At 33.7% G+C, this 13,736-nt stretch overlaps 1 protein-coding gene and 2 long non-coding RNA genes across 4 annotated transcripts; 1 reads left to right on the top strand and 2 right to left on the bottom strand.

The window, feature by feature from the left end:
- Nucleotides 1-2,640: 2,640 nt before the first annotated feature.
- On the bottom strand, nt 2,641-3,964 carry LOC149031907 (uncharacterized). The gene is made up of 2 exons (XR_016177212.1): nt 3,839-3,964; nt 2,641-3,769 (listed from the first exon to the last, which is right to left on the bottom strand). It is a non-coding gene; the product is annotated as an uncharacterized LOC149031907 (long non-coding RNA).
- A 3,850-nt stretch (nt 3,965-7,814) lies between these two features.
- On the top strand, nt 7,815-10,910 carry LOC149031906 (uncharacterized). The gene is made up of 2 exons (XR_016177211.1): nt 7,815-7,930; nt 8,345-10,910. It is a non-coding gene; the product is annotated as an uncharacterized LOC149031906 (long non-coding RNA).
- Nucleotides 10,911-11,226: 316 nt separating this feature from the next.
- Ets97D (DNA-binding protein Ets97D) lies at nt 11,227-13,735 on the bottom strand. 2 transcript variants are annotated; one of them, XM_015331934.2, is made up of 5 exons: nt 13,491-13,735; nt 13,062-13,356; nt 12,762-12,912; nt 12,388-12,696; nt 11,227-12,269 (listed from the first exon to the last, which is right to left on the bottom strand). In XM_015331934.2, exons 1-5 carry the CDS (start codon nt 13,526-13,528, stop codon nt 11,734-11,736), a joined length of 1,329 nt encoding a protein of 442 aa, XP_015187420.1. In that variant the 5' UTR covers nt 13,529-13,735; the 3' UTR covers nt 11,227-11,733. The 2 variants fall into 2 exon arrangements, with proteins under 2 accessions (XP_015187420.1, XP_015187421.1); XM_015331935.2 differs by having other exon boundaries at nt 13,602-13,735.
- Between the last annotated feature and the right edge of the window lies 1 nt (nt 13,736).

The following is a 13,736-nucleotide window of genomic DNA, read 5'->3' as shown; positions in this document are numbered from 1 at the left end:
TATTCTGCCAATATCATGAAATTAATACTATTTTTCATATTTCGAAAGTTTTTTTTTTTTTCAAAGGGGAGACATTTTTCTTTAACACTACATTTACGGATGTTTTGTTGACTAGTTTTTTCAAAAACTTACAAACATTGTTTAGAATGAAGCAGGGACAAAACATGTGGGATTATCGTTTACGCATTACTTATATTTCATTACGACATTCAAAATAAATATATATATAGGTAACACACACACAAAATTTGTGAAATGAGTCCAATTAGTGACAAACAAATCCGCAAATCTAATGCTATTTCGAACGATTTATTCATCTTTTTGTTTTCTTTTTTATATTCATTTTGATCATTATATTAAAGTAAAGATAAATTTTCACGAATGAAAAACAATGATTTAAATATAAATGAAAGAAATGACATTTAACAAGTTTGAATATTTTTTTTGGGAGGGTTTGATCAAATATTGTTTCATAACCACTTATTTTTATATGATCGAAAATCTCTTTTTTTTTTTATTATAAAAAATATACAAAAAAAAAAGGATCTCAAAAATGTATAATATTATTGAAAATTTTAAAACGAGCAATGGAAAACTTTTCGAAAAATTTGTATAAAAGAGAGGTTAGGTGTAACTATAGGTATAATAATTGACGTGTTCGTTCTTTCGTTCTTTCGTTCGTTCGTTCGTTCGTTCGTTCGTTCGTTCGTTCGTTCGTGCGAGGTCAAAGAAACACGAAGGAGTAGTGACCCCGGTTACGCTAGAATAAATCGACCTAGGTGAGGCTAATGTAAGTTAGAATGCTTTCTAGGTTTTTATCGCGTAATGCACGTAAGGTCAGTGCTATTTATTTCCAGTTGCTTATTATATTACGTTATTTTGTTCAAAAGAATTTGAAAATATGAACAAGTCATTTGTTTTTCTAAATTTAATTGATTTCTATAAAAATGTTTGATATATTTAAACAAACAAAAAAAATAGAGGACACACGTGGTCGTGTTCTGAGCCACCCCTTTTTTGCATCGCACCCTCGAAAACCGATAAACAACAGTATGCTTAACCGTATACCAGTGTACTGCTTCTTCTCCTCCTTCTTGCCTTTGAAGGTTTTTCCTTTGACGGGATGCAAGGGGCGGAGCCTCGTCGTAGCTGCATCGAAAAGAGAATTTTCTTAGTGGCACATAGCCCGGCCCCAGTTCCTATTCGTATTTAGGGTCTTTCCTACATGAATGGCCGTGCCCCATGCTTCTTTTTTTTTGTTTTTTAATTCATACACACACACACACACACACAAATACATGTATGTATAAGATCGTAATTTATAAATATTTCTTTTCTTTGTGGGGGTTTTTTTTAATATACGAAATATAAGTTATATAGAAAATATCATAAAAATAATATTTAAATAATGCCATTAAAAAATCATATGATTTAATAAAAAAACAACTTTTTTTTTATGTATTTTTCATATTTAGATTTTTTATTGAAAACTGTAATATTAGTTATTATAAAAATTCTAATCTTATACTTGATGAGTAAATAATATATTTTTAGTAGAATTGCATCACAGGATTGTATTAGAATGTAACAAGAAATATTTTATTGTTCCGATCTAATTTTCATGTTCATTTTATTCATTGATATAAAATGATAATATTCTTAATATTATTAATTGAATTAGTTTGAATAATCTCGTATTATAATTTGATCGTTTTATTTGAAATCTCTGTTTTTAATTCATAGCCGGGGTCTCTTTAGTATTTAGTTTCTCGTTTGAACTGCCGGGTGGATCTTTCCGCCATTTTGAATCTTTCCGATCGGCCCCACCATAACCTCTTACGACAAAGCTTTTCCTCATTGGCCGCACCCCCCGGTTCAAAACGGGAAAAGAAATTCGTCCAATCGAATGACATAACGAATAAACATAACCAATAACATTTAGCAATTGGATCAATTTTCTTCCTTTTTTTGTCTTCTTTTTTTTTTCCTAGTAATTAAAATAGTGATTTCGATTAATCGGTATATGATCGATCGTATATTTATTTGGAATTGAAATTAATTTACTTAGGAAAAAACTTGAATATATATCTATATTATAATCAGCATAGTAATTATTCATCTTTATATACAAGATTTGACTGTTTTATCGTTCTTCAAATAATTACATATACATAATCATATTTCTATTATTTGTTCAATTAAACTAAAGTAAATAATTATTACGATAGCACAAAATTGGTATTACATATATTTTTAGTATTTATTTGGTTTTATTTAAATGAAGACAAAAATAACATTTGAAGAATGAATTGACCATCATATACAATGATACCACCGGTAGTTTTGTTAACCTAGATGAAACATTTCTATGTTTAATTATATCATTTACTATAATATTATTTACTTATATGAATTTATATCGAAACAAATCTAATAGAAATAACATAACAGAAAATTCAAGATAGTTTGGGATGGATACTTGCAATTCTTCTCTTGGACAGAACAACACCAAGCAGCAGAACATCAGGCAGAGAGGGTGCATACCCGTTCTCGATCAAGTTGAGCAAAAGAGAAGAAGAAAGAGAAAGAGAAAGAGAAAGAGAAAGAGAGTTTTATACACAGGAGTCTCCTGATGTTCTCTTTTCCCTCCCTCTCTCTCTCTCTCTCTCTCTCTCTCTCTCTCTCTCGTACACCTCTCTCTTCCCCTTACCTTATTCCAAAACGGAGAGACGACTAACGTGTATGAAAGGTTAAATGTGTATTGGTAAGCAGATAACCGAGGTTGCTGGAGGCCGTTTCTCGTCGTCTCTGCCCAGTCTAGTCGTCTCTTTGCAGAGGTGTATTACTTTACGCACGCACGCACACACACACACACACACACACACGTGCATACATATATAGAAAGAGAGAGAGAGAAATACTTTTGCATACACGTTGCTACGCATGTTTTTTCTTTTTATTGCTGAGAAAAGTACTAGTTGGATAGAAGGGTAAAGGGTTAGGGATAAAAGAAAAAGAAAGAAATATTTTATTCTTATTCTTAAGAAAGTATTATAATATATGTGAAATATTTATGGGATAATATATAATCTATGTCTCTCTCTCTCTCTCCCTATTTTTCGTATGTATTTTATATATATATATACTTGATCAACAAGTTGAAAATATTTAATATTAAAATCGAAATATATATACATCTCTTCAAATTTGTCATGGTCAAGTTTAAAATTATTATTAATTCGATCGTATTGCAATATTTTATTTTATACATAATAATAAAAAGTAAATTAATTAAATTGAACAGCTATATTAAATAAATAAATTAAAAGAAAAATAAAACAAAAAACAATAACAATATATAGACATATAGTTAAGGAAGACAGAATGGTAGGGAGAGAGGGGGTGGGAAATGGAAAGAAAGGAAGGGTTGGGGAGAGAGTGAGAGAGAGAGAGAGAGAGAGAGAGAGAGAAGAGAGGCTCCCCTCTGGCCGCGGGTCTTCGATGTCAACAGGTTTTATTTTTGCCCCGCGAAAAGGCCAAGGTCCTCTCTTGCCCCTAACGTGCATACTTGGTGTGTTCTCCTCCTTCTCTCTTTGCCAACACCGGCGATTTTCCCCCTCCTCCTCCTCCCCTCCTCCTCCTCCTCCTCCGCCTCCTCTTTTGCCCCTTCCACGCGTCTACTCGGCACACTAGCGTCGCTGAAAGGAGCGGCGGGGAAACTCTCGAGGGATGTTACTCGAGAAGCTTCTCGATTATTACTTCTTCGTACCTTCGAAGAAGAAGATGAAGAAGATGAAGAAGAAGAAGAAGAAGAAGAAGAAGAAGAAAAACATCTCACGTTTTATTGTATTTTCTTTTATACGTTTTTTTTCTAATCATTAATTTGTTTTACAATATGTTTTTTTTTTCCTTTCTATCCAAACTAAACTTTAAGGGAGATTTATCGACTAACTTCATACTGTTCAAATTTAGTTCGTGTCTGTCGCTGTGCGCGCGCATCGAGAAAAATTCACTCTCTCGTCATTTTTTTGTCCCTCTCTAACGCGCCAAATGTATAAGTTTTAAAATAAAACAAAGATGGATATAGATTCAATCTTGTTATACAAGAGAGATTGGAATTTATTAAAAAATCATTTTTATTTCTTTGAAATAGAAGTAGTATATTATAATGGTCGCGCCGCCGTCTGGGGATTTTTTTAGAAAATCAATCAACCCAAGAGTATATCATATAAGTACATAAGAAGAAAAAGAATAAAGTATATGTATTCGTCGCGTTGCTTTTATGATATTAGATTAAACAAAAAGAAAAAGGAAAATCGTGTCTACTATACATACGCGCATGTACATACATGTATATGTGTATATACAACATGTACACATGTACAGAGATGCCGCGACGATTTCTCGAGTGAGAAAGTTGCAGCAGTAGCGGCGGGGGCCCAAGAGAAGATGTGCGTGCGTGCGTGCGTTTGCTCGTAGAAAAGATTCGGAGAAAAAACGTGAAAAGAGAGAGAAAAAAGAAAAGAAAAGAAAAGAAAAGAAAAGAGAAAAGAAGACTCGACGAACGAACGAACGAACGAACGACGATGAAGAAAAGAAAAAGAAGAGGAGTGGGGGAACGTAAGGGTGGATAGTAGTGGATGCAGTTTAAGAGAGAGAAAGAGGGAGAGAAAAAGAGAGCCAAAGGAACGGTAGTTCGTAGCCAATGGGCGGGGGCGGAGGAAGCTTATGTGTTAGTCGACACGTTGGGGTGGGGATGAGAAGATGAGAAGGAACGCAGCAAACGCAGCGAACGCAGGTGAGGCTGTGCATCGACGAACGGAGAGAGAACTGGTCGAGTCGGGTGGGAGGGGTGGAGAGGTGATGGAGGAGTGGGACTGAGGAAGAAGAGAGGGGGCGACGACTCGTCACGTGGGATGGGAAGAGGGTTGTTGCAAGAACGCGCGCATCGCTATATATACATATTATTTATATATATATATATATATATGTGTCTATGTATGTATATGCGTGTATGTGAATGAGAGAGAGAGAGAGAGAGAGAGAAATAGAGAAATAGATATATATATACATATACATATACATATACAGATAGATAGATAGATAGATAGACAGAAAGTGAGCAGCCCATTGCACTCACTCACAGTAATATAACTCTCACACTACACTCTTACTTATACTCATACTCATACTCTTTTTCTCTTTCTCTCTCTGTTTCTCTCTCTGTTTCTCTTCCTATCTGTATACGCTCTTTGTCGACCAACTATAGGCCGTTTTAGTATAGAGAGACGGTCCGGTTGGTTGGTGGGCTAGAGAGTCCGCTCTTCGTATTATGTATTCTCGAATATCGTGCACTCTCTCGTGATCAATATAAACCCCGAACGGGGCCGGAGATGCACGAAGACCCCCACCTCCTCCTCCTCCTCCACCGCCGCTTCCTCCTCCTCCTCCACCGCCGCTTCCTCCTCCTCCTCCTACGCCGCTTCCTCCTCCTCCTCCTCTTTTCTCGACCAACCCTAACTCTCTCACTCTCTCTCTCTCTTTCTTTCTCTGTTGGTAGTGGTGGTGGTAGGAGAACACGCGAGCGCATCATTTTTTTGCAGAGAGTGCAATGCACGGTTGACGCGAGAACATCGCGCACTGTCTCCCGATTATCGTTGACAATTGTCGCGGAAGAAGGAAGATCGAGGATCGAGAGATGAACGAACGAACGAACGAACGAACGAACGAACCAATCGCAAGAGATAAATATAGGGGAAAGGAAATATGATGATGATACAAATTTGTTTTTTTTTTTTTTCTATACATATATATACTAGGATGCTTGGAAAAGATAAAGAGAGATGATCGCGACAGAGATTTAAAACAATAGCAGAAGACACAAAATATTAATTAGATACAATGATGATGCGTTTTGTGTCCCTCGACACCCGACATTATCATTTTCGCGGTCATTTATTTTTAAAATAGATAGAAAAGAAGAAAAAAGACTTATGATTATTTGTGGTTAAATATCATAATGATTAAACCCTGGCATATGATTGGTCAAATATCATAATGAAAACCTTAAAACCCCTCGTTTTGACTTTTAAATATAAAAGAAAAGAAAACATAATATGAGGAGACAGACACAGGTTTTTTAGGGGAAAAAGTTGAAAAAGGAGGTGCGGTCGTGTGTACAATGTGGAAGAATGGAAACACGGAAGCAGAAACTAGTTCCGGCTAAGATCAATACCTAAGTTGTGCAGCGGACCGTCTGGTTGGCGCAAGGTTCTTGCTTTTCTGTAACGCGCGCGTGCGGCCGCGTGTACAAAGCGTGTACAAAGCGTGTACAAAGCGTGCACAAAGCGTGCACAAAACGCGATACAAGCAAGCGTTCTACTCAACTATCACCTATAATATGGGGTTAACCTAGGATCTCTTAACAGATCTACACCAACAACTATCCCAACACAATGATCTTTCATATCCTATTTCATAGATCACATTTCTACAAACTAATTTTTAACTTTGTGTGGGGGAAAGATCAATCATCTATAATCATCCTTCATTTCTTCCACTTAGATTTTGAGGTTATAATTTGATTAATACAAAAGATTTCATTGATAATCTAAAGTTAGAAAAAAAAAAGTATGAAGTAAATGAAAAATAAATAATAGTAATAATAATAATAATAGAGCAAATGAAAAGAAACGATTCGCCGATAGCGTCGGCCAGTTAGAAAAGTTGTGTTGTCGAGGATGCCGATCCGTTGGTTCAACTACTAACTGTGCACGGAAGAGAAGGAAGGAGACCGACGAATTGCATCGAGCTACGGAGCAAGCGAGCAGTAGGAAAGAAAGGGGGAGGGAGTTTGGATGCAACGATCGCTTGGGGGAGGGGAAATAGGATGGGAAGGTTCGTCCCTGGGACGACGTATAGTTCATTCACACGAGCCTCTATAGTAGTAGTAGTGTTGTAGTAGTAGTTGTATCTCGCTAAATATAATATGGCGGTGGTGGTGGTGGTGGTGGAGTCCCCGAGATCTTCTGGCCCATCCGTCGTCTATCCCCCCTAAAACCCTTAACTCAGCCCCCTTCCCCCAACCAACCACCCACCCACCGCCAAACAATTCCTCTGCTCCCTTCTCCCCTCCCCATAGCCCTGAACTCCCTCTTCGACTCTTGTGTTTTTCTTTTTTTTTTCTTCAACTTATCTTTCATCGCACTATACTACTACTACTACTACTACTACTACTACACTACTTTATTACTACTCATCGTTATTACTATACTACTACTATTAAAGACTATTACTTCTCGTCCCCCCTTTTGCTTGTTTTTTTTTTTTTTATAAACGAATGCACCCAAATTAAACGCCCCTGCGATTACGTTTCATCGTTGTCGTCGTCGTCGTCGTCGTTGTTCGTTGGTTGTGTGTCGTTGTCGTTGTCGTTGTAGTTTCGCGACGCAATGAAATCCCAGACGCTTTCTGTAGGGAGGAAAATCTTTCGTGCACTCTGCCCTAACCTTCTTTACAACACTACTACTACTATTACTACTACTATTACTACTACTACTACTACTACTACTACTACTACTACTACTACTCTACTATACTATTACTATTACACGAGCACACTGATGCTGCTGCTGCTGCTGCTCTGCTGCAGCTGCAATCAGACAGACCATCATTGCCGTCATGAAAGATTGTGCACTCGCTAACCTAACCTTCTTATACGGCCCTGAAAACGAGAACGACCTCTTCCGCAAGAATTTATACTTAAAACGTTTAGATATTTCTTTTTAAACTATTTGTTAAACTTGTGTATTTTTCTTGTTTATTTTTTTAATGAATATTTTGATTTGTTTCAATGATTAATTAATGATATTTTTCTTAAGTGTGTATATTTGTTTATGAGTATATGCGTGTGTGTATGTGTAGAGAGCTGGTTGAGTATTACTTTTATTCATGTATTCATACGTAATAATAATGTTTCTTCTTTGATTCTCTCAAATAGAAATGAGGGTTAATTTAACCTAGATCATTTTATCAAATAAATACATTACTTATATGTTTAATCATTCAATGATTGTTATAGTTAATATATTTTGATATGTATTTGACGTAGTATTTTAATTTATCCGAAAAGCCCATTTCAACAAGTGGTTGCATTTAAGAGATAATAATTCCTCAGAGAGAAATATTTTCAAATCTCTACGTGTTAAACCTTTCGTTTTAAGCTTACCTTTATATTACACATATTACAACACAATTTTTACTAGACTACTTTTTTCTTGTGTTTATTTTTAAATCATATCTATACAAGAAAAATATCTAATTGAATTTATTTTCTATTTTTCAGGTGTACCACATGAAAGAAACAAGAAAAGAGAAGGAAAGAAATAAATGGATTATTCTGGGAGGAGGACAAATGATTATTATTTTCGAATAAATCGGATTCCCGCCAAAGAAGAAAGAAAAATTAAAAAAAAAAAACAAAAACAAAAACAAAAAACAAAAGATAAAAGATAAAGAGATATAGATAAAAAGAAAGAAAATGAGAGAGAGAGAGAGAGAGAGAGAGAGAGAGAGAGAGAAACATTCTTCCAATGAGAGAGTTCAATCATCGTTTATGGAAAATAAAGGGTTATCAGCTATACTTGATGACACTAACCCGTAGATCCGAACTTGTGGGCTTTTTTATATGCATACCGCAAGCTCCTATCTACCGGTACATGTAGTCAGGCCGGCGTTAAAAAAAAAAGCTCTCGGAATGGTGGACCCGTTCTTCTTCTTCTTCTTCTTCTTCTTCTTCTTCTTCTTCTTCTTCCTCCTCCTCCCAAATGTTTTCTTCTCTCTTTGTAACCTTCAAAATGATAATGGGGGCTTACTGCATTTCCGGTTATTATTGCAAAAATCCCCCCCCCCAAAAAAAAAACACACAGAAAGTGTGAAAAATAAAAGTATGAGAGAGAGAGAGAAAAGAAAAAAATGGGGGAAATGAAAGCGGATCATGCTACTCCTCCTATTTTACTTTTGTTTGCTTTCTTTTATCCTTTTGTTTATTTGTTTTCTTGGCTAGTGCATACCGGATACATTGAATATGCACGCGCAACATACGTAACCGCACACATTATACGTAACCTCGGGGTAAGGTAAAGTTTAAGAGGACATATATTAAGATCTAAATGAAAATGTGTGTCAGAAACCCTGACAATTACACTAGCCCATCTTCCTTTTTATTTATTTTGTCTATTTTCTCCAAAACTTTCATAATTATTGTTACGCATCGAATATATTACTTCATTATATTACGGATTTATGAAATATTTAGGTGTTGTTCGTAAATGAAAAAGTACAAGTTCATGAGCAGTGAGCGGTGCTTTTAAATAATTAAATATATTTATAAAAAGAATATTTGATAATGTTGTGTACTGCGAGAGAGAAATAAAAAGAAAAGGAATGTGATTTGAATGCGTTAAATAATAATAATATTAATCCATGATAACTTGAAAGTGTAATACGTGATTTATTTATAAGTATATAAGTATAGAAGAATGTCGCCAGTTGAAGAAAGATGAAGAAAGATCAAGGAAGATAGTGAGAACACACACACGAATTGTATAGAATAATATTATTTTGTTCCAGCGGCGGCGCCTGGGTGAGGTAGTAGGTTGTATAGTAGGGAATGGAAATTCGCGATATACGAAGTCCACTGTACAACTTGCTAACTTTCCCGGTCGTCGGCGTCTCGACGAAGAGGATATCACACACAACTGACAAATTATAAGGACGACAAACTCCTACTATTACTACTTATATTCATATAATTACAATGCTCTAGTTATATACAATTTCATCGTTCACCGTTTTTCATTAATTTGGATGTGACAATGGTAGATGTCTCCAGATTGAAACACCCTACATCCGTCCGTCCGTTCGTCGTCGATTACTTCGACGAGCAATTTTAACATGACCGAGTAAATTACTGGATAATGCCTACGTAAGCGATGCTACTACTACTTGTTAAATAAGTAATACTTGAAAATAAGAGAATACGATTACGGTAGTTTCAACTTTACATGTAGTCAGTTCTTCTTGTTCATAATATATATCGCGTTTATGTTCAACCCAATAACCCAATAACCCAATAAACTATAATTACACATTTCAACCCAAAATCTGACTTATATATCGACAAACTTGATTTAAAAATGTATTTTTTGTATTTCATTAATAATTCCCATTGTTCCCATAAAATATTAATTAATGAAGTTTTGGTTGAACATAAACAATATAGATATAACTTGTATGTATTTAACAGACACATAATAACACATTCTATTATGAATAATAATTTCATATTTAATAATTTATTAGAATATTTTCGAAGCTCTAAAAAAAATTACACAAACGAAAAGTGGATGAATAAGTATATATATATATATATATATACATCAAATATGTGTATATATATTTGTATACATCTAACGAAATAAGAAAAAGGGCAATGGCGGGCGGGCTGATAGTAAAGCCTGCCGCGTCGCCGGTTCCCTGAGACCCTAACTTGTGACGTCGCGTCCGATATCTCACAGGCTAGATTCTCTGGTATTGGCGATGAGTGCTGCCTTTTGTCAATCAAAAGTCAGTTTTAAAACGACAGATAAAGAAAAATCTAAGAAAATGGTCTGGCCATCGATTAGCACACACTAATAAACCCCCCCCCTCCCCCCACCCCCCACACACACACATCATCATCATTATCATCACATACATATCACACATATAGTTTTATACGGGACTCATTTTGCGACACTTTTAATGTTATAATATCATATTTGTACAAAATAAAAAAGATCATTTGTAAATGAAATAAATTTAATTAGAAGAAAAATACGAATAAATATAATATATTAAATTGTTATAAATATTTGTTATGATATTTTATGAGATTCTCTTGTAACATTACTATATTTATTCTTCTTATTATACGCGCCGCCATTTTGTTGAATGATACTTAAATGATAGATATATTTATTTTAGCAGCTGACCAAATTCTGTTGAAAATATATTTTCTGTAATTTTCTATTATGTAATTGTATCATCCCCAGTTAAATGTTGAAATATTAGTAAAAATACTTGTTTTATATGAATACGTGTAAAATAATGAAGAAAGTAAGTAACTATGCGTGTATAATATAAAATAACATTTCATAGATAATATGATTAATTTAAGCAAGAAAATATATAACAGTTAGTTTATTTCTTAACAATAAATCTTGATATTTTGTCGAATATCAAAATACATTATATTTGTGTATTTATGTATTTTATATACATATATTTATGATCCAGTAATTGTGATAGTCTAATAATAATAATAATAATAATAATATAAATTAGGCATACCATCCATCCATCCATCCATCATATAGTATTTCGATATTATCATTTACATTATTAAAAAGTCTTTCGTTGTGAATATTTTTTCTTGCTGATACATTTTACATTATATTACATTTGATAAGTTGTTGAAAATATGGTTAAAAAGGATAAAAAAGAGAAAAAGTTATTGTTTATTTACTCGATTACTTTGACAGACAGTATACTTTGGGTAGATATGTTAATTGAATATATACCCAAGTACAATTATGACAAATGATGAATAATTACTTGACATTATAAAAGAAAAAAAAAAAAGACACAACTCCGTCGTAATAATTAAAATACGTAAATGTATTATAGAAAAATCTAATCATAATAACGTTTACCTTCTTCGACTAATTTACTTAATTCGGCAGCAGAATAACCTAATAATTGTTTCAAATCGCAAACGAATTTATAAACGAATCTTTTTCCATGAACTTTAGATATCATATCACCATCATAATAATAACGTAAGGCTCGACTTAATTTTTCATAATTCATAGACGGTTTATTTTTACGCGCACCCCATAACTGTGCAACAGTTTCCGGTTGGGTTAATTTAAATTCTCCTTCCGTTCCAACCCATTGTATAGAACTTTTGTGTTCACGATCTGTCAATAATTCCAATAAAAATTGCCATAATTGTATTTGTCCGCTATTAACAGAACGACTTGATGATGTTGCTATCGTAATTGGTGTCGAATCAATGTTTTCCAATGGTACGTGGACTATTCTTGTTTGTTGATTAATAATATTATTTGGCCTTGTTGTTTTAGGACTCTTTTGACTACGTACTTTCATTGTTTTGTTGCTCGCATTACTTTCATTTGCCGATGATGGAGTATCTTTTTGTATAATAGCTATTGAAAGAAAAAGGAAACAAAAATATATATTAACATGTTGTTCACATGTAGATGTTTGTTTAAAGAAAATATTCAAACTAAATATATATCTTCTTGCTACCCCTAATTGACTTACCGACAAATTTACATTTTTTTAATAATTCCAAATGTGTCCAAAATACATCACCAGGATCAAGTGGTACTTTAGTTTGAAAATCTTGAAGGGTGAGATTACACAATTGTTCACCGGTTATATTCCAATCGGCTAAACGCAAGGAAACTAAATTGAATTGTCTGACCGCCCATTGAAGCCAATGCTTAACGTGTGCTATCGACCAATCAACAGGATCATTTGGTATCTTCAGGCGTTCCTGTTCTTTTTTATACAATGGATCTACCATCCATTTCATGACATTTTGTTTTTCTTCATTATAAGATGCCCCAGCTGCAATCGAAATATTCCAATTATTTCTCAAATACTTGGATTCAAAGTTAACATTTGTACTTAACTGTTATTCTCAGCAAGTTCGATGTAATCTTCAGCAGGTTTTAAAACATCTACAATATTAATACGCTTTTGTACAGTTTTGATTTGAACGTTAACTTGAACAAGACCTTCACCTTGTACGCATTGATCAACCAAATTTTTGTGACATTCAAGCTGTAAATAATATTTAACACAATTAACACTTTTTCTTGTTTTCTTTACAACACCATATTTATCATCAAATGAAAAAAGAAAAAGAAACTCTAAAGGAACAAATAATGTAATATAATGTAATATAATTTACTGTTTACTGATTTGTTTACCATTTGTGCATCTTGCAACCAAAAATCATAATCCGTAAGATCTCCTCCTAACCTTTGTTCCAAAAGATTTCTCAATTTGGATAAAGGTTCTCTGATATCCATGTGTTGCATCAATATACCATCATAATCGTCGCTATTGATACTACCTTCTAAAGAAAAACTTGGTTCAACTTCCAAATCAGAATTATCCTGTTGAAATTGTGCCATTAAATCATCATCTTGGGATAATATTGCTTCGGGTTCCATTTTGATACGTTGTATCAAAGCATATTCCGAATCATCGTCAGTATCAAAACTAGATAGTACAAATAAATATCTAATTAATATTAAATCTACGATGAGAAACTAAATATTAATGTGAATATCTTGTTTTTAAGGTTATGTTACAATGAATCATTAACAATTCAATAATATATCCTAAGAAATTACCCCTTTTCGGAATTTTTTCGACGAGTTTCCAAGTCCATGGGGATTTATTTCAGTAATAACCAACAATTTGATTTAACAATTAATTATAATAGTACAGTAAATAATATTTACTTTTTTGAACATAGTATATGTTCGTTTAACTGTGTAAACGTGTTGAGAATTTATACATACAATTCTCATGTAAAATCACTGAACAAATATGATGAAATTTGATTTATATTCAAACTTTTCTTTATATAAATAATA

Source organism: Polistes dominula, unplaced genomic scaffold (genome assembly GCF_049000335.1).
Source record: "Polistes dominula isolate Pdom_NZ unplaced genomic scaffold, Pdom_raw_medaka contig_83, whole genome shotgun sequence".
NCBI classification, from domain to species: domain Eukaryota; kingdom Metazoa; phylum Arthropoda; class Insecta; order Hymenoptera; family Vespidae; genus Polistes; species Polistes dominula.
Note: the sequence above shows the minus strand (reverse complement) of the source record. Positions and strands in the feature narration are given on the sequence as shown.

Excerpts from the sequence above, each read along its gene's own strand:
- Ets97D (XM_015331934.2), bottom strand. The coding sequence starts at position 13,528 with ATGGACTTGGAAACTCGTCGAAAAAATTCCGAAAAGGG. Across the intron at positions 12,913-13,061 it reads GGTTGCAAGATGCACAAATG|CTTGAATGTCACAAAAATTT; the intron begins GTAAACAAATCA and ends TATTATTTACAG. Across the intron at positions 12,697-12,761 it reads CGAACTTGCTGAGAATAACA|CTGGGGCATCTTATAATGAA; the intron begins GTTAAGTACAAA and ends TTTCGATTGCAG.